This window comes from Geotrypetes seraphini, chromosome 1, assembly GCF_902459505.1.
Source record: "Geotrypetes seraphini chromosome 1, aGeoSer1.1, whole genome shotgun sequence".
Classification (NCBI taxonomy): domain Eukaryota; kingdom Metazoa; phylum Chordata; class Amphibia; order Gymnophiona; family Dermophiidae; genus Geotrypetes; species Geotrypetes seraphini.
Genome location: NC_047084.1, coordinates 215,092,482 through 215,113,238, shown reverse-complemented (window position 1 = coordinate 215,113,238; position 20,757 = coordinate 215,092,482). Strand labels below are relative to the sequence as shown.

Genomic DNA, 20,757 nt, shown 5'->3' with positions numbered 1-20,757 from the left:
TTAGATAGATTGTGAGCCCGCAAGGACAGATAGGGAAAACTGCTTGAGTACATGAATAAATGCATGTAAACCGCTCTGCGCTCCCCTGGGAGAACAGTATAGGAAATTGAATGAATAAATAAAGTTTACAGGCCTTCGGGAAGCATTTTTGCTTGTGTAAACAAAGGTGCAAGAGAAGTCTCAGTGGTCAGGGCCAAGGCACTGAACACACCAATTATGGAGTCAGTAGCCGAGATGGTCCTACTACACCAAGTGCACCATTTGAAATTGCTGGGCACCTTGGATATGGATGGAAAAACCGCTGACGTGAAGTCAAAAGGCTCCAAAGTCGCAGAAGCTCAAGTGAAGAATTACCCAAAAAGGGGTTGATGTTACTGGCAAGGAAAAAAAGGACCAGAGGGGCTCAAAGGTCCAAATATCGGAAAAGGCAAAAAAAAAAGTCGCAAACCCAAACGAGTCGAAAGAAAAAAATAATTTGAAGAAAATGATAGGAAAGCACAAAATTAAAGAGATTTTGAAGGAAATTAACAAACAGAGAACTCACTAACACAGCTTCTCCATTCTGTGGAAAATGAAGAACTGCAGATCCCATGAGCTGACGTCGGGTAGGAAGGCACCAGCACACGTGATAAGGGCTGTCCTAAAAATGTAAACTGACAGTACAGTTTTGACTGTCCATACCGGGTTCCATGGATGATGTCATCCAGATGTGAGAATATCATGCCTGTTTGTCCTCGGAGAATATGAAAATACTTCTCTTTTACATAGAAACATGATGGAAGATAAAGTCCAAATAGCCCATCCAGTCTGCCCATCCACAGTAACCATCATCTCTTCCTCTCGCTAAGAGATCCCATGTGCCTATACCAAGCTTTCTTGAAATCAGACACAGTCTCTGTCTCCACCACCTCTTCCGGGACACTGTTCCATGCATCTACCACCCTTTCTGTAAAAAAGTATTTCCTTAGATTACTCCTGAGCCTATCACCTCTTAACTTCATCCTATGCCCTCTCATTCCAGAGCTTCCTTTCAAATGAAAGAGCCTCGACTCACGTGCATTTATGCCACTTAGGTATTTAAGCGTCTCTATCATATCGCCCCCTTCTGCATTTTCTCCAAAGTATACATATTGAGATCTTTAGGTCAGTCCCCATATGCCCTATGACAAAGACCACACATTTTAGTACCCTTCCTCTGGACCAACACCATCCATTTTATATCTTTTTGAAGGTGCGGTCTCTAGAGTTGTACACAATATTCTAAATGAGGTCTCACCAGAGTCTTATACAGGGGCATCAATACCTCCTTTTGTATACTGGCCATATCTCTTCCTATGCAACCTAGCATCCTTATAACTTTCACCGTCACCTTTTCAACTTGTTGGCCACCTTAAGATAATTGCATACAATCACACCCAAGTCCTGCTCTTCTGTTATGCACATAAGTTTTTCACCCCCTAAACTGAACCGTTCCCTTGGGTTTTTGCAGCTCAAATACACCACTGGTAACATCCCTCTCCTCAGAGCGACCTCCATTGACCATTATCCTTTGTCGTCTTCCACTCAACCAGCTTGTCACTTTGGGGCCCATCCAGAGGGCATTCAGTTTATTTATTAGACATCTGTGTGGAATACTGTCAAAGGCTTTGCTAAAATCTAAATACACCACATCTAGCGCACTTTCTCTATCCAATTCTCTGGTCACCCAGTCAAAGAAATTGATCAGATTTGTCTGACAAGACCTACCTCTAGTGAATCCATGTTGCATCCGGTCTTGTAATCCACCAGATTCCAAATACTTCACCATTCTCTGTTTTAAAAGCGTCTCCATTAATTTGCTTACCACAGAAGTCAGACTTAATGGCCTGTACTTCACTACTTCTTCCTTACTTCCACTTTTGTTTAGAGGGACCACATCCGCCCTCCTCCAGTCCTCTGGTACTACTCCCAACTCTCTAGAAAAGCATTGAAAAAGTCAGTCACGGAGCCACAGAACTTCCTTAAGTTCCTTCAGCACCCTTGGATGTACACCATCTGGCCCTATCGCTTTATCTACCTTTAATTTGCTAGCTCTTCATGAACACAACCCTTTGAAAATCGATCAGAGTCTACCTTTCTCCATCCATACTCATGTTTGTCTTTTGCGGTCCCGCTCCCGGCGCTTCAGTCATGAACACAGAAAGCACAGTTACTTACCGTAACAGGTGTTATCCAGGGATAGCAGGCAGATATTCTTGACTGATGGGTGACGGCACCGACGGAGCCCCGGTACGGACAATTTTAGAGTGATTGCACTCTAAGAACTTGGAAAGTTCTAGTAGGCCGCACCGCGCACGCGCGAGTACCTTCCCGCCCGACAGAGGCGCGCGGTCCCCAGTTAGGATAAGCCAGCTAAGAAGCCAACCCGGGGAGGAGGGTGGGACGCAAGAATATCTGCCTGCTGTCCCTGGATAACACCTGTTACAGTAAGTAACTGTGCTTTATCCCAGGACAAGCAGGCAGCATATTCTTGACTGATGGGTGACCTCCAAGCTAACAAAAAGAGGGATGGAGGGAAGGTTGGCCATTAGGAAAACAAATTTTGCAAAACAGATTGGCCGAAGTGTCCATCCCGTCTGGAGAAAGCATCCAGACAATAGTGAGATGTAAAAGTATGAACTGAGGACCAAGTAGCAGCCTTGCAGATTTCCTCAATAGGAGTGGAACGGAGGAAAGCTACAGATGCTGCCATAGCTCGAACTCTATGGGCCGTGACAGAACCTTCCAGTGTCAGTCCGGTCTGAGCATAACAGAATGAAATGCACGCTGCCAGCCAATTAGACAACGTACGTTTAGAAACAGGACGTCCCAATTTATTCGGATCAAAGGACAGAAAGAGTTGGGGAGCTGATCTGTGGGGCTTAGTACGCTCTAAATAGTAAGCTAGAGCCCTCTTACAGTCCAAAGTATGTAGAGCCTGTTCTCCAGAATGAGAGTGAGGTTTCGGAAAGAAGACAGGCAGAACAATGGATTGGTTGAGATGGAATTCAGAGACAACCTTCGGGAGAAACTTTGGATGTGTACGCAGAATCATCTTGTCATGATGAAAGACCGTAAAAGGTGGATCTGCAACTAGTGCATGTAGCTCACTGACCCTCCTGGCAGAGGTAAGAGCAATAAGGAAAAGTACTTTCCAAGTGAGAAACTTGAAAGGAGTGGTAGCCAAAGGTTCAAATGGAGGCTTCATTAAGGCGGAAAGAACCACATTGAGATCCCAGATTACAGGAGGGGCTTTAAGAGGTGGTTTCACATTGAAAAGACCCCGCATGAATCTGGACACCAAGGGATGAGCCGAGAGAAGTTTTCCATGAACTGGTCATGAAAAGCAGCAATAGCACTAAGGTGGACTCTGATGGAAGTAGACTTAAGGCCAGAGTCAGACAAAGAAAGTAGATAATCCAACAAAGTCTCCACAGCAAGGGAAGTAGGATCATGTTGATGAAGAAGACACCAGGAAGAAAATCGTGTCCACTTCTGATGGTAACATTGCAGAGTGGCAGGTTTCCTGGAGGCATCCAGAATGGATCGAACGGGCTGAGACAAAGAAGTATTATGAGAAGTCAGCCCGAGAGAAACCAAGCTGTTAGGTGCAGAGATGGAAGGTTGGGATGCAGAAGTGTCTCCTGATGTTGCGTAAGCAGAGAAGGAAACAGCGGAAGAAGAAAAGGCTCCCTGGCACTGAGTTGAAGTAGAAGGGAGAACCAATGTTGCCTGGGCCACCGTGAAGCAATCAGAATCATGGTGGCTCTTTCCCTCTTGAGCTTGAACAAGGTTCACAACATGAGAGGCAGAGGAGGGAAAGCCGGACTCCTCCCCCCAATCAGCCTGCTTGTTCTCTTTACCTCAGCCGCCGCGAAGCGGCGGCCCGCCGGACTCCTCCCCCCAATCAGGTCAGCGCATGTCCTATTTAACAAGACCCTTTGCGGCGCACGCCTTGACTTTGCTCACTACTACCCACTTCACCTCCTGCCTGCACGAAGAACAACTTTAATTTTAATTGTATTTGGTTTACATTTTAAGCTTCTCCTCTACTAGGGAGACGCGTAGGGCCGCCTAGGTTCAGCCTAAGGCCCGCCTAAGGCCCTTAGACGAGCTTAGGCATCTTGCGGGTCTCCCTAGGCTCCCGGAGGTGCCTTCAGGCTTGCCTGGGGAGCATTTTTTTTTTAAAAACGTGCATCCCGATTGGCTGATTAGACAGCTGTAGGACGCCTAAAATCGGGATGCACTTTAGAGAATCAGGGCCTGAATATCCAGTTTTGCAGAACAGGCTAACATAGCAGATTAAGTCTGAAATTCAGCACTTAAATGGCTATGGGTTTGAGCCACCACATAAAGATAAGACAGTGCCACTGGAATTCTTCCAAAATAGCAGGTTTGCTGTTAGGCGCTATCTGGTTAAGTGCCACTGAAAACTAGTGGCTAGCCCCAAACAGATGATTAACCAGCCAGTAGCCATTTCTGGATGGTTAAATCATTTTGAATATTGCCCTGGTAAAAAAGTAGACACAGAAAGATAGTGCATACTTTTTTCCATTATCTGCCTGTAGGCATTCCTAGGGCATAGCAGCAACAGAGTTGTGATGTATGCACATAATTAAACACAGATGTACTTGCATACATTTACATCTACCTTGGAGAAGATATAAATTTGTGCCCTAGTAGGGATTATTTTAGGATTCTGTTTTAGGATTTTATAAAGGCACATAGATGCACAGGTTGCCTTTACAAAAAAGGCATAATATTGGCTAATTTTTGAGAATATTTGTAAGTGCTTCTTAGTTATCCCCTAAGCAAATAAATTTTCTGTTCTAATGTTTCACAGTAGCAAAAAAATTATAAAATGCATGGATGAAAACAAACAATTTTAAGAAAGCAACAGAAGGTTTCAACATTTAGCTTTATATTTTCAACAACAAATTTTTTTTTTTAGATAAATGGCATGGGGACTTACCTCAGCATCTTCCAACTCAACATCTAAAAAGTCAAAGTCCTTGAAAACTCCAAATTGCTGTTCACTGCCATTATCTTCCACAACCACTTCCTCTTCTTGAATTACCTCCTCTGTTGTAGAAATAAGGCTTGTCTGTTGGTCTCCGACTTCCAAGTCCTCATTAGAAGAGAATATCACCTGCAGAACAAACATTAAAACCATTGACATACTTGAATACTGTTGCGTTAAGCCTGTAAAAGAGTCATGGCTCACTAGGCATAGATGCTTGATTATTGAAGAACAATTTAATTATTATAATCAGCACTGCAATTAAGATGAGTAGCTAATTAGAATTCATTTATGAATGCCACCTGAGGATTCAATGACTTTTTAAATGGAACTTAGAGGCACTTACCGATGGATTTTTAGGCAGACCAGATTCCGGGCCACATAATGAGAGTACATTCATAAGCTTCTCTCTTGTCCTTCTCTGGAATACAAAAAATCATCCTGGCTCATATCATTATATCACTAGAGACAAACTTTCAGATAGAAATATAATCAAATGCCCAGATAGTTTTATGAAACACATGGATAGTGTTATAGAATGCTGATTCAATTACTAATGCTGGCTTTTATCAAACCGCAGTAGAAGGTTTTACTGCAGACCGGAAAGGTAAATGCTCTGATGCTCATTCATTTCCTATGAGCGTCAGAGCATTTAACTTGCCGGGCAGTGGTAAAACCCTCTACTGCGGTTTGATAAAAGGAGCCCTAAATTTACTACCACTAACTTATAAAAATCTAAGGCAATATTTGATTTGAATTCTGTAATGAAATCTTATCAATTTTGCATTGTTTAAACATGATATTTTACTATTTTTATCCAACACAACAAACATTATTTTCATAGTAGTCTTCATTTCGTGTATGAAAATCTAAGGCACTGGATGCCAAAGCAGGTTTAAATAAATATGGTAGAGTGAATTTTTCCTAAAATGTCCCTGTTGATTCTCAAAGTGTTTAGGCCCAATCATGCTAAGTGATTTAATGAAACTGAAGAGGAAAGTTATCAAGGCGCATGAAAAGGCATGCTTTTACTATACCATGACTTAACACAGGAGTCAGCAACCTGAAGTATCTCAGTACCACCATTTGCTGACTCCTGTGGTGAATTAAATAATTTTGCTTGTGAGCCAACTTTTAAGTAGCATTATTCCAGTGGCCCAGGAACATTGGGCCTTAAAGCCGTGAACTGATGTTTCTAGGCTGGAGCTTAAAGAGACCATGGTGCAGATCCAGATCCCTCCCCAATCACATTCCCATCCCTAATCCAGACCCCTCCACAACCCCTTTAAGGCCCTCCCCTAACATCATCAAGGGTCTAAGAGAATTTAAATAGAGCTTTTGCTTATTTTATCTGATAGAAAAAGGAGTTTAATTATCACAGAGTCTGAAAACATGTGAACAGTTGTGCTAAATCAAGGCTTCGACCTATTTTGTTTATAAAGGGAAGAACCTATATATGTATATGAGAGTTCAATAAGGAAGGGAATGGAGGGGTGTGTGTATGTGTGTGGGGGGTTGCTTGTCTTGATTTTAAGAAATATATTGTACTGTAGTGTGTTTGCTCAGGCATGACAGAGATTGGCTGTCAAACTGTTCAACATATAGCTTATTGGAGGTTGATGGGAAATTAATATTTCTTCTAAAACTGAAATTCATTTTGCTTTCTGAATTATGTCTTGATAAATATATAAAGAAATCTCCCAATACATAGAAATCTCCCAGTTACATAAGTATGGAAAGTAACCCCAAATGTTTTAATATAATCCCTTAGTGAATTTGCTATTGCTCTTCTCCCCTATTACCACCTTGAGTTTTGTATATCTTATTTCTAATAGATTTAGAGAAGTTGCTCAGTATGTAGGCCCATAATTACCATCTTGATTAAGTAATCAAAAGGAAAAGGTGGACTGATACATTCTAACAGCTGGAAGAAGGAAAAGAGATTGAGAACGTTATAGATTTATCTTTGGAACTGTTTGGTGCTGGAGACCAAAATAAAATTTTGTCTATAGCTATGGGAATCCTTGAGTCAGCTTTGTAGATCAAGATATGTATCCATGAATATCTGTATAACAATTTGAAAAGAAACAAGAGGCAAAAATCACTGGAGATAATCAAAACACAGAATCTGGGTTAAAGGACCTAGAAGCAAAACAACAGGGAAGTATAGCAAAAACAATATTTTATTCAGAATAGAATAACAACCTAATAAATTAACTGATGCAACCATGATTTGGCACATGCCTGGATGTAATGATTCAGAAAACACTGTCTTATACATTTCCAAGTAGCGTTTCACAACACAAATGATTTATCTCAACGCAAGATCAAAATAATTTTTGCCCCATGAAGGTACACTCATAACATCCATAAACCCCTGATGCAGGCAACTTCTGAAATGTGGCTGCATTGGATCATTCGTCGTACTGTTATCCTATAAGATGTAGAACCGCCTTCTAGTGGAGGTGGTGAAGATAGTATCTGGATTCAAGAAAGTGTGGAACAAGCACGTGAGATCTCTTAGGAGGAGGAGAAGGAGCTAGTAGATGGTGTGAATGGACAGACTAGATGATCCATTTGGCCTTTATCTGCCATCATGCTTCTATGCTTCACTGCTAATTTGTTCCTTAATAATTTGAAAATCCAATGGGAGGTGGAGGAGTTGAAAATGTTGTGACAGAGGTTTTTTGAGTTCAGTAACAAAGCCAGCAGATTTTTGGCTCATAGACTAAAAGTGCGGCACTCCATGAATATAATATTCTTCATATTATGGGAGAGTCAGGAGAGGTACTGGTAGATGAACAGAAAATCTGGGCTATATCTGTAGAATTTTATAGGGATTTGTAAACACCAGAGACTGAGGTGAAGGAGAAGGAGGTTGACAGATATCTGAGGATGTGTTCCTCAGATATCTGTTCGATCAGCCCATTTCTGGGGTGGAGGTAAAACAAGCCCTATGTATTATGAGAGTGGGAAAGTCTTTAGAATTAAATGGGTTTAAGGTCAGATTTTATACGAGGTTTCAGCATCCGAGAGTAGGACCATTGTCAAGTTTGTTTAGTTCTTTGAGGTGTATGTGTGTGTGTATGTGCGGAGGGGAATGACAGCTAGGCTTCCTTATTTTCTGTGCCCGAGATGACCATTATACCTAAGGAAGGCAAGGAACCAACTCAGTGTGGTGTCTATCATCCAGTCTCTTTGACTGGAGTGGATACTAAAATATTAATGTAGATTCTTGCAGACAGGCTGATGGGGTGGTTCATCTGGACCGGCTGGGGTTTGTGATGGGAAGGTTAAAGGGTGTTAAATTTGATGGATCAGACATTGAGGGCTAGGCTACCCATTAACTTATTTTTGGTGGATGCAGAGAAGGCATTTGTTTGGGTGGCCTGGCACTAGACAGATATACTAATTCTTACTTTCACTCTCCCATTCCAAAAATAGGCTATCGATTTTTCCATCAATTTTTATAAAATTATCTATGCTTCCTTTTCATGTGCTTATAGCCTCTTTCAGTTCTCTAGGGTCATTTTTGTTTCCTTTTAAATTTTTAAGATCATGTGTGATTTCTAGCTTCTAGTGCTTTCACTTACTTGAGACAGTTGTGGTCTTTTCCAGCTGACAGGCAAAAGTGCATTGGAATTAGAACCTGATGAAGTAGAAGATGTGCTTCGAGTGACTGCAATAACTTTAGATTTCCCATTTCTACCAGCTGTACTGTGCTGATCACCATACTTTTGCCCAATTATTGGTGTCTGCCAGAGAAAATCACAGCTTCTAATCAAAACACAGTATTAATTTAGTTATACAGGCCTACAATCTCAAACAATTGCATAGAAAATGTTGGATCTACAGCAGAATAGGAAAACATACTTCTACAGATGACTATCTTGGTGAGCCGCTTTAAAAATTGTCTTCATTGATATCCTAAGAAGGCACAGAATACTAAGTGATATAAGAAAGCTTGAAAAACGGTTACATGTCTGGCAGCTAAGTTTAAATGCATGTAAGTGTAGAGTCAAGAGTAAGTGTAGAGTCAAGCATTTAAAATGAAGAAATCTAACAAAGCAGTATCTGACAGATGAGATAGCAATGCCCACCAAGCAGGAAAAATACTTCAACTTGACCACAGCAAATTCTATTAAGATATCAAATCTGTAATAAGATGGTAGCCAGAGTACACAGAAAGCTAGATTGCAAAGAAAGATGTGGTAGAAAAAAAGAGGCAATGATCCCTCTGTATAAGATGTTAAAGAGATTTCATCTGAAGTATTCTGTCCAGTTCTGGAGTCTGTTACTTCAAGAAAGACAGATAGAGTGGAAGTGGTCCAGGGAGAGGCTACCAAAATGGCAAAAAAGTTTTATCATTAGGTTGAATTTTGAGACATAAGAATACTGGGTAAGACCAATGGTCCATAAAGCCCAATAGCCCATTCTCACGGTGGCCAATCCAGGTCACCAGTACCTGGCCAAAACCCAAAGCGTAGCAACATTTCATGCTACCGATCCAGTATAAGCAGTGGCTTGCCCCATGTCTCTCTCAATAACAGACTATGGACTTTTCCTCCAGGAAATTGTCCAAAATCTTCTTAAAACCAGCTATGCTATCCACTTTTATCAAAACCTCTGGCAATATGTTCCAGAGCTTAACTATTCTCTGAGTGAAAAAATATTTCCTACTATTGGTTTTAAAAGTATTTCTTAGTACCGTATTTGCCGGCGTATAAGACGACTTTTCAGTACCTTAAAATCCTCCCCAAAGTCGGGGGTCGTCTTATACGCCGGGTACTGTTTACATGCAGTGGTGTACCAAGGGGGGGGGGGGGGCGGAGGGGGCGGTGCACCCCGGGTGCCAGCCCTAAGGGGGTGTTCCCGGCCTTGCGTTCAGTCCCCCGCCACCCCAGAAGGACCGCTCGCCCCACTGACCTTCCTGCACCACCTGTGAAGCAGCCCGCAGCAGGATCGCGAAGTCAGCGTCAGCGATCCCTGCGCTGCTTCCTGCGCCGCGATCCCGCCCCTCCTCTGATGTCAGAGGAGGGGCGGGACAGTGGCGCAGGAAGCAGCGCAGGGATCGCTGACGTTGACTTCGCGATCCTGCTGCGGCTGCTTCATAGGTGGTGCGGGGAGGCCAGGGGGGCGAGCGGTCCTTCGGGGTGGGTCGGGGCATCAGGCCTTCAGGGTGGGGCGGGCGGGCAGGCAGGCAGGCTTTCAAGGGGGAGGGGGTGACAGGCAGGCAGGCAGGCCTTCAAGGGGGGACATGCCTTCAAGGGGGGAAAGGCAGGCAGGCAGGCCTTCAAGGGGGAGACAGGCCTATAAGGGGGGGACAGGCCTACAAGGGGGGGGACAGGCCTTCGGGGGGGTGCAGGCCTTCGGGGGGTGCAGACCTTCAAGGGGGGGACAGGCAGGCAGAAAGTTGTGCAGAAGGTGTGCGGAAGAAGGGGTAGTCTTATACGGCGAGTATATAACAAACTATATTTTAACTGTAAAAGTTGGGGGGTCGTCTTATACGCCCAGTCGTCTTATACGCCGGCAAATACGGTAACTTAAATTGAGTGTCCCCTAGTCTTTGTAATTTTTGACGGAGTGGAAAAATCGATCCATTTCTATCCGTTCTACTCCACTCAGGATTTTATAGACTTCAATCATATCTCCCCTCAGCTGTCTCTTTTTCAAGCTGAAAAGCCCTAAGCTTTTTAGTCTTTCCTCATACGAGAGGAGTTCTATCCCCTTTATCATCTTGGTCGCTCTTCTTTGAACCTTTTCTAGTGCCGCTATATCTTTCTTGTGATAAGGAGACCAGAATTGAACACAATTCTCCAGGTGAGGTCACGGCATTATAACATTCTTAGTCTTGTTAACGATCCCTTTTTAAATAATTCCTAGTATATTGTTTGCTTTTTTGGCTGCTGTCGCACATTGGGTGGAAGGATTCATCATATTGTCTACAATGACACCCAGATCCTTTTCTTGGGCGCTAATCCCTAAGGTGGACCCTAGCATCCGGTAACTGTGATTTGGGTTATTCTTCTCAATGTACATCACTTTGCATTTGTCCACATTAAATTTCATCTGCCACTTGGACACCCAGTCTTCCAATTTCCTAAGGTCTGCCTGCAATTTTCACAATCAGCATGTTTTTTGAACAACTTTGAACAGTTTAGTGTCATCTGAAAATTTAATCACCTTACTAGTTGTTCCAATTTCCAGATCATTCATAAATAAGTTAAATAGCACTGGTCTCAGTACAGATCCCTATGGCACACCACAGTTTACTCTCCTCCATTGAGAAAAATGACCATTTAACCCTACCCTCTGTTTTCTATCCAATAACCAATTCCTAATCCACAACTGAACTTTGACACATATCCAATGACTCTTTAATTTTCTCAGGAGCCTCTCATGAGGAACATTGTCAAAAGCTTTTTGAAAACCTAGATACACTACATCAACTGTCTCACCTTCAAATAAGTCAAGCAAATTGGTAAGGCAAGATCTCCATCGGCTGAACACATGTTGACTCTGTCTCATAGAAACATAATGGCAGATAAAGGCCAAATGGCCCTTCTAGTCTGCCCATCTGCAGTAACCATTATCTCTTTCTCTCTCCAAGAGATCCCACATTCCTATCCCAGGCCTCTTGAATTCAGACACAGTCTCTGCCTCACCACTTCTTCCGGGAGACTGTTCCATGTATCAACTACCCTTTCTGTAAAAAAGTATTTCCTTAGACTATTCCGGAGCCTATTACCTCTTAACTTCATCCTATGCCCTTTCCAGTGTTTACTTTCAAATGAAAGAGACTCAATTCATGTGCATTTACATTATGTAAGTATTTAAACGTCTATCATATCTTCTGCCTTACCTCCGAAGTATACAGATTGAGATCTTTAAGTCTGTCCCCATACTCCTTATGACGAAGACCACACACCATTTTAGTAGCCTTTCTCTGGACTGAGGCCATCCTTTTTATATCTTTTTGAAGGTGAAGCCTCCAGAACTGTACACAATATTCTAAATGAGGTCTCACCAATGTCTTATACAGAGGCATCAATACTTCCTTTTGTATACTGGCCATATCTCTTCCTATGCAATCTAGCATCCTTATAACTTTCACCGTTACCTTTTCAACTTGTTTGGCCACCTTAAGATCATCACATAAATCACACCCAAGTCCTGTTCTTCAGTCATGTACATAAGCTCTTCACCCCCTAAACTGTACCTTTCCTTGGGTTTTTGCAGCCCAAATACATGACCTTGCATTTCTTAGCATTAAATTTTAGCTACCGAATTTCAGACCATTCTTCAAGCTTCACCAGGTCTTTCTTCCTGGGCAGAGTGGATGGACTGTGAAAGTCTTGATCTGCCATCATTTACTATGTTACTATGTTATTCACATCATCCGGCATTTCTACTCTATTGCAGATTTTGGTATCATCCGCAAAGAGGCAAATCTTACCCGACAACCCTTCAGCAATATCGTTTATAAAAATGTTAAAAAGAACAGGCCCAAGAACAGAACCTTGAGGCACACCACTGGTAACATCCCTTTCCTCAGAACGATCTCCATTGATCACTACCCTCTGTAGCCTTCCACTCAACCAGTTCTTGACCAGCCTGTCACTTTGGGACCCATCCCGAGGGCACTCAGTTTATTTATTAGATGTCTGTGTGAAACACTGTCAAAGTCTTTGCTAAAATCTAAATACACCACATCTAGCGAACACCCTCTATTCAATTTTCTGGTTACCCTGTCAAAGAAATTGATCAGATTTGTCCGACAAAACCTACCTTTAGTGAATCCATGTTGCCTCTGGTCCTGTAATCCACAGGCTTCTAAAAACTTCACTATTCTCTGTTTTAAAAGCATTTCCATTAATTTGCTTACCACAGAAGTCAGACTTACCGGCCTGTAATTCTCTACTTCTTCCTTACTTCCACTTTTGTGGCGAGGGACCACATCCGCCTCTCTCCAGTCCTCTGGTACTACTCCTTACTCTAAAGACTCATTGAAAAGGTCAGTCAGTGGAGCCACCAGAACATCTCTAAGTTCTTTCAGAACCCTTGGATGTACATCATCCAGCCCCATCGCTTTGGTTACCTTTATTTTAGCTAGCTCCTCATGAACACAACCCTCTGAAAATCGATCAGGGTCCGTTACTCCTCCATCCCTATTCACGTTTGTCTGCTGCGGTCCCGTTTCCGGCGCTTCAGCCGTAAACACAGAACAGAAATATTTGTTAAGCAATTCAGCTTTTTCTTATCAGCTTCTACATATTTCTTCCCTTCACCTTTGAGTCTCACAATGCCACTTTTGTACTTCTTCATAACACTAATATATCTAAAAAATGTCTTGTCTCCCTGTTTTACCATGTCAGCTATTTTTTCTTCCAAATGCAATTTTGCTTTTCTGACTACACGATAAGCCTGTTAACTTTTCCAGATATTTTTGCCTGTCTTCCTCTTTCTGTGATCTTTTGTAGTTTATGAAACTAATCTCTTATTCCTTACCTCTCAGCTACTAATTTTGAGAACCAAAGCGGTCTTCTTTTCCTGTTCCTTACTTGCCTCAAAAAAAGGTCCGCCGCTCTTACAATTACTCCTTTCAGTTTTGCCCACTCCTTCCAGACGTTCCCATCCACACAATTCCTTGACATAATGCTCCATAGAACCTTTGCTTTTGAATGAGCCCTCTCTATACCCATTTTAATATTAAACCATCCACTTAGCCACACATTCTCCAGGATGCAAGCTTCTCTGCCCTAACCCTTACCCTCGACAGGAAGGATGGATGAGAATACCACCTGTGCACCTGTCTGCTTCACCTTCTCTCCCAGAGCCACAAAGTTGCTTTTGATACATTTGCAGGGGAACCTAGCAGTAGTGCCAACTTGGATGAGCAGCATTGGATATTAGTTATCAGGCTTGATGAGTCTCGGCAAGCTCTCTGTAACATCTTGGATTTTGGCACCAGGCAGACATCATACCTCTTGTGACATCATGACTGGTCTGCAGATGGATGCTTCTGTACTCCTCAGAAGTGAATTGCCAACTACCACTATCTTATGCCTCCTAGTGGTCATGGATCAAGTAATTTTGGGAATTTCAAGCTTTGGTTCTTCCTCTCCTTGGGATACTGTAATCTCTTCCACTTCTAGGACAGCATACCGGTTCTTCATTTCAAGGGCAGGGGGAGTCACAGTACCAATCTTGAAGAGTTCCATAATCTGTGTCCAGCTGTCTTCCCTCAGCACAGCCTCTTCCTCCCGAAATCTTTGACGCCTCATGAACCATTTCATCGATGCACCTCTCATTCTCACAGATGCTTCTCAGTCTTGCCACCTCCTCTCTTAGTTCCTTTACTTCTTTCATGAGATATTCAAGCTGAAGACAACTTGCATATGGAACTGCTTCCTCTGCCTGGGTAACATTTTCTGTCTGCACAGAGATAGAAGTTGTAACCTGAGCAGCAGCTTTGGTGTTATGATGTTTCCCAGCCATACTGTGGTGCAGAAGTACTTACATCTGGAAGAATAAAGGAAAGGCAGAAAAATCCTATCAAAGTAATACCATGTTCCTGGTTGGCTGAAGAGCCTATAAATCAAAAAGCTCTGCCTTGGGGTGGGTGAGAGGGAATTAAATTAACATCAGAGCCTTTCCTCAATAGCTCTTTGTACCCTAATCTGATACTATGCCCTGAAATGCAACCTAAAACACTAATCTAGGCTAAAACACTGTTTTGTACTAAACCCTAACAGAGAATCTAACAGGTACAGTATTGTCTGATTTTGCTGAGGTAAAAAAGAGAACTACAATGATATAATCTACTGAAACCCAAGTTTACCTTTCCCAGACAGTAGTTCATAGGTTGCTGAGCCTCTACAACCTTTCTCTTAGAATCAGGCTTACTGAGGGTAGGCACTAGGCCAGCATTCCTCCCCTCAAGGGTCACCTGTGGAGTCTGATCTCTTAAGAAAGGCCTCAGAGCTGACTGTAATGCTGTTTGTAGTAATATGAACATCTAGATGAAGAAGAATATCTTCTAGACGATTAAGAAGATTGAGAGGTTTGTGGTTTGGATAAAGTGGTCATAGTATCTAGGTGTTTTTTTGTATCTGCAATCTCCTCAATTTTATCCCTAAACAAGGAACATTGAAAAAGCGTATTGGAACTGAAGTTTCCAGATCAGAAACTCTAAGCCAGGCCAAACGGTGCATTGCAATTGCCATTGAAGATGTTTGGGGCAAAAACATCAAATACATCAAAAGTTCCTCTAGCCATATACTTTAGAACATAAGAACATAAGCAGTGCCTCTGCCGGGTCAGACCACAGGTCCATCCTGCCCAGCAGTCCGCTCCTGCGGCGGCCCAAACAGGTCAAGACATGTCTGAATCATCAGAAGGGGCTCCCTTGACACCTTGGTTTCCCATTTAAGTCCTGCCTTCCTATCGAAGTCCTAGCCCTCCGGTCTTGCACATGCACGACCTGGTTGGTTTATACTCATTACCTGGTTAACTTCCTATACTTGTGTTACATCCCAGCTCCTCCCTCAGTATCCCACGATCCCTTTATCCCTCAGGAATCCATCCAATCCCTGTTTGAATCCTTGTACCGTACTCTGCCTGATCACTTCCTCCGGTAGCGCATTCCAAGTGTCCACGACCCTTTGGGTGAAAAAAAACTTCCTTGCATTTGTTTTGAACCTGTCTCCCTTCAGTTTCTCAGAATGCCCCCTCGTATTTGCTGTCCCCTTCAGTCTGAAGAATCTGTCCCTATCCACCCTCTCTATGCCCCTCATGATCTTGAAGGTCTCTATCATATCTCCCCTGAGCCTCCTTTTCTCCAGAGAGAAGAGCCCCAGCCTATCCAGCCTCTCGGCGTATGGGCAGTGTTCCAGCCCTCTTACCATTTTCGTTGCTCTCCTTTGGACTCTCTCAAGTACCGCCATGTCCTTCTTGAGGTGCGGAGACCAATACTGAACGCAGTATTCTAGATGTGGACGCACCATCGCTCGATACAATGGCATGATGACTTCCCGTGTTCTGGTTGCTATGCCCTTCTTTATGATTCCCAGCATCCTGTTGGCTTTTTTCGAGGCTGCTGCGCACTGTGCAGATGGCTTCAGTGATGCATCCACCAGCACACCCAAGTCTCTCTCGAGTCTGCTGTCTCCCAACAATACCCCCCCTCAATTTGTAGCTGAACAACGGGTTCTTTTTCCCTATATGCATGACCTTGCATTTGTCCACGTTGAAGCGCATTTGCCATTTGTTTGCCCAGTCTTCCAGCTTGTCCAGGTCCCTTTGCATGTCCTCACACTCCTCCCTGGTCCTAACTCTGCCGCACAGTTTGGTATCGTCTGCGAATTTTATAACCTCACATTTTGCCTCCTTTTCCAGGTCATTGATGAATATGTTAAAGAGTAAAGGCCCCAGCACCGATCCCTGTGGCACACCGCTCGTGACTCCCCGCCAGTCAGAATATTGACCCTTTACTCCAACCCTCTGCAGTCTACCCGACAACCAGTGCTTGATCCATCTGTGCACATCCCCTCCCACCCCGTGGTTCCACAGCTTCTTAAGTAGCCTTTCATGTGGCACCTTGTCGAAAGCCTTTTGAAAGTCGAGGTAAATGATGTCTATGGGCTCCCCATTGTCCACCCGACTGCTTATTCCCTCAAAGAAGTACAGAAGGTTCGTTAGGCACGACCTTCCCTTACAGAATCCGTGCTGGCTTGTTCTCAGTAGGCTATTCCTCTCGATGTGCTCGCAAATGTCGTCTTTGATCATAGCTTCCACCATCTTCCCTATAATTGAAGTCAGGCTCACCGGCCTGTAGTTCCCGGGGTCACCCCTCGATCCCTTCTTGAAGATGGGTGTGACATTTGCCAATTTCCAGTCCTCTGGTACCTCACCAGTTTTCAAGGATAGGTTGCAAACATGTTGGATTGTGCCCGCTATTTCCTGTCTTAGTTCCTTCAGAACCCTTGGGTGGATCCCGTCCGGGCCTGGTGATTTGCCGCATTTTAACCTGTCTATCTGTTTGAGGACATCCTCCCTACTTATCTCTATGTGCTCTAATTTTTCAGCCTGTTCCCCACTCATGAGCTCCTCTGAGTCCGGTATATTAGATGTGTCTTCGCTCGTGAAAACCGACGAGATGAACGTGTTCAACCTCTCAGCTACCTCTTTTTCCTCCTTAATCACTCCCTTCCTGTCCCCATCGTCCAACGGCCCCACCTCCTCTCTCGCTGGTCGCTTCCCCTTAATGTAACTGAAGAATGCCTTGAAGTTTTTCGCCTCCCTGGCCAGCCCCTCTTCGTACTTCCCCTTTGCTTTTCTAACCTCCCGGTGGCATTCCTTTTGGCATTTCCTGTGCGCCTGGTGATTTTCCTCTGTTGGGTCCTTTTTCCATCTCCGGAAAGATACTTTTTTGTCCTTTATCGCCCTCTTTACTTCTATTGACATCCAAACCGGGTCCTTTGATCGCTTGTTCTTGCAGCCTTTCCTGAAATTGGGGACGTACATTCTCTGTGCTTCCTGCAGGGTGTCCCTGAATAGGGTCCAGGCGCTTCCCACAGTCTCCATCCTAAAGATTTTTCTGAGCTTCCTCCCCACCATTTCCCTCATAGCAACATAGTTCCCTTTCTTGAAGTTCAGCGCAGTTGTTGCGGTCCTCCTAACTATGGGTGTCCCTCTTTCTAATGTGAATCTGATCGTGTTGTGGTCACTGTTGCCTAGTGGTCCTCCCACTTCTACCCCTCTTGCAGGCCCCCCTAATCCGTTTAGGATGAGGTCAAGAGTAGTACACCCTCGTGTCGGTTCTTTGACTAGTTGCTCCATGAAGCAGTCCTTCACAGCTTCACACTTTCTCATAGTGAACAAGATCTTAGAGAAATGTTGAAATAATTTTAGTTTGTTTGGAGGGAGGAATTGCTCAAACTCTGACAATTGCATATTTAAGGATTTAAAATAAACAGATGTAGAATTGGTACTCCACAATTCTATTGATGAGCATAGTTGATTGGAAAATGCATTTGCCAAGAGAATCCAATGTCCTCTGCATGGAGGTGCAGGAGTGTTAGTTCGTGAGCTGCGTGATTGTTTGAGGGCAGATTCCTCAACTAATGAATGATGTTGAAGTTGAGTTCTGTCAAAGCCAGGACACTTTTGTATTCTATACATTGTATCTATCTTTAGAAGCTACCTGGACTGACAGGGGTTTTCTTCCAGTTCTTAAATAAAACTTTTCATGACCCTATGCAAAGGTACATAATTCATTTTTTTGATGGTGCCTCAAAGTCAAGGAATTAGAAACTTTTAGAGCGAGGTTCCTCTGTTTCCATTTTGATGGGCAAACCTGACCCAAATGCCTCACAAAGCCAGTAAAAGATATACTCTCTGGCAAAGACTTGCATCATTAAGGAGGAAGGGAAGAATCAGAAGGAATTCCATAGGATTCTTCTGCTGAGTATTATGGCAAATCCTTGTCTGAATGGTTGGAGATACGTCTGACTAAGTAAATCAGAGTGTGTGTGTCAAGGAGCATCAACTCTGCATCCAGGTATAGGCTGATCCAAAAGATAACTCTTCTGCCAATTTACATGCATGTGTTGAATGGGTCTGTGCTGACCCAAATGCTTGCTGATGAGCAGGGGTTTGTATCCTCATCCTACACTTTGATGTACCCTCAGGCTGGGCTGAGGCAGTTAACACCTGTAAAGACTGTTAACGCCTGTAAAGATTGCGTCTGCAATAGCCCAGAAAGCTCTTGTCTGAGCATAGCCCAGATCTCCTCCTAGAGAGACACTGCTGGTATCAGAAGAAACATCGGCATAGAAGCAGTCTGATGTGCCAGATGTTAGGGTGTGGGAGACCTCAATGTTGAGGCATGCCTACGAGGAGATATCAGCTGGATGTAAGAAGAGTGGTTCTTGGTGTATCAACACTTATTATGTGTTGAGGAAGGCAATGCTTTGGAGCAGTGGTCTCAAACTCAAACCCTTTGCAGGGCCACATTTTGGATTTGTAGGTACTTGGAGGGCCGCAGAAAAAAACAGTTAATGTCTTATTAGAGAAATGACAATTTTGCATGAAGTAAAACTCTTTATAGTTTATAAATCTTTCCTTTTGGCTAAGTCTTAATAATAATATTGTCATTTATAGCTAAAGAGATGTATGATCAAGAAACTGTTTTATTTTGCTTTTGTGATTATGATAAACATACCAAGGGCCTCAAAATAGTACCTGGAGGGCTGCATGTGGCCCCCGGGCTGCAAGTTCGAGACCACTGCTTTGGAGGATGTAGTATCATGCCCAGAAGGGGAAGAATATTTGTGCTTCTTAGTTTTCTTACATGCAATGCCCCCCTTGATGCGCAGTGTACAGATGAAGAAATAGTCTTGTCTCTGTAAGGAGTCTGACAACTGATTTTCTTGATGCAGAGTCTCAATGCCAATGTCAATGCCTGAGTCATAGGAGGCTGGGTGTTGGGTTTCAAGTTCCTCTGCCATGCTCAATGTTGATGCTGATGTGGTACCGAAAAGTTTTTCCAAATTATGTTTTCAGGTTTTCAGTTACCTCTTTTACATGCAGAGTCATACTGTAGGTTACAGCGAATGTGAGTCAGAGCTTGAAGTTGGCCGACTGCATTGAGAACATTGTTTAAAACCACACAGTAAGTACCCTCTTTGATATGGAGATAAAAACAAGAAATTATGAAGAAAATAATGAAAAATAAGTATGGGAAGGCACAAAAAAGAAGGCAAAAATTTGATGCACTGAAGAGAAACTAAAGATACAGCTTCTTAGCTCTGCAGAAAATGAAAAACTGATTGTCCTATGAGCCAGTGTTGGGTGGGAAGACATCAGCACGTGCGTGATATGGGCATTGTCTAAAGATTTAAAGTGATAGTGCACTTGATAGTGTCTATACCAGGTTCCATGGATAATGTCACCCACATCTGAGAATATTATGCCTCCTTGTCCTCAAAGACTATAATAAGATAATCCCTGAAAACTGGATCATAAATGGCAAAAGTAAGCACACATACTTAATTTTTAAACCCTCAGGCCTGTGTTTTGCAGGTATATCCCATATACTTTAGACCAGCAAAATATGCAAGGTAAGAAGAGATCCCCATGGCACTGGCCAGTGATAAGATTTCTAAATGGAAACTGTAGGGAGGGTCTCTTTAAAAGTCACTTTTTTGCATGTGGGTAAAACTCATGACAGGCTGAAAATTATCCTCAAAAAACAACCGAAGAATATGCTCATGGGATTTATTTCTTTTTAAAAACTGATGGCATTGGCCATTACAAACATAATAAAAAAAATATGCTTCTTTATTTTAAAATTGTAATTCTTGTCAAAGAAACTCATTTGAAAGAAAAAGGAAGGAGGTCAAGGAACAACATAAAAAGACAAAGCATGAGAGCTGAAAAACAATATGTTTGAAGATTCCAATTATATTACTTTAACACTAACAGAAAATAATTACCTCTGATATGTCAAAATGAAAATCTAAGGTTTTTCCAGGTAGCTCCTTGGAAGGGCAGTTAAAGATTTTTGTGAATGGAATTTCAGGAGAACTTAAATCTCCTCCATATGTCTTTGGTACATCGTTAGGTACAACAAGACTCGCTGATCGAGATACCACAAGCTTCAGAATGTTCAGGGCTTCCTTCCAGTATGGATTCTGATGGGAAACAATATTAAAATG

The 20,757-nt window shown here is 43.0% G+C and overlaps 1 protein-coding gene across 8 annotated transcripts in view; it reads right to left on the bottom strand.

Moving 5' to 3' along the window:
• Positions 1-20,757, bottom strand: part of FRYL (FRY like transcription coactivator) — a 768,252-nt gene that overhangs the window by 109,076 nt on the left and 638,419 nt on the right. For all 8 annotated transcript variants that reach the window (XM_033945802.1, XM_033945793.1, XM_033945809.1 and 5 more), the window contains 4 exons: positions 20,536-20,733; positions 8,632-8,793; positions 5,385-5,459; positions 4,991-5,167 (listed from right to left, as the gene is read on the bottom strand). In XM_033945802.1, the coding sequence (XP_033801693.1) occupies positions 4,991-5,167; positions 5,385-5,459; positions 8,632-8,793; positions 20,536-20,733 (612 nt within the window). The remainder of the gene's footprint in view (positions 1-4,990; positions 5,168-5,384; positions 5,460-8,631; positions 8,794-20,535; positions 20,734-20,757) is intronic.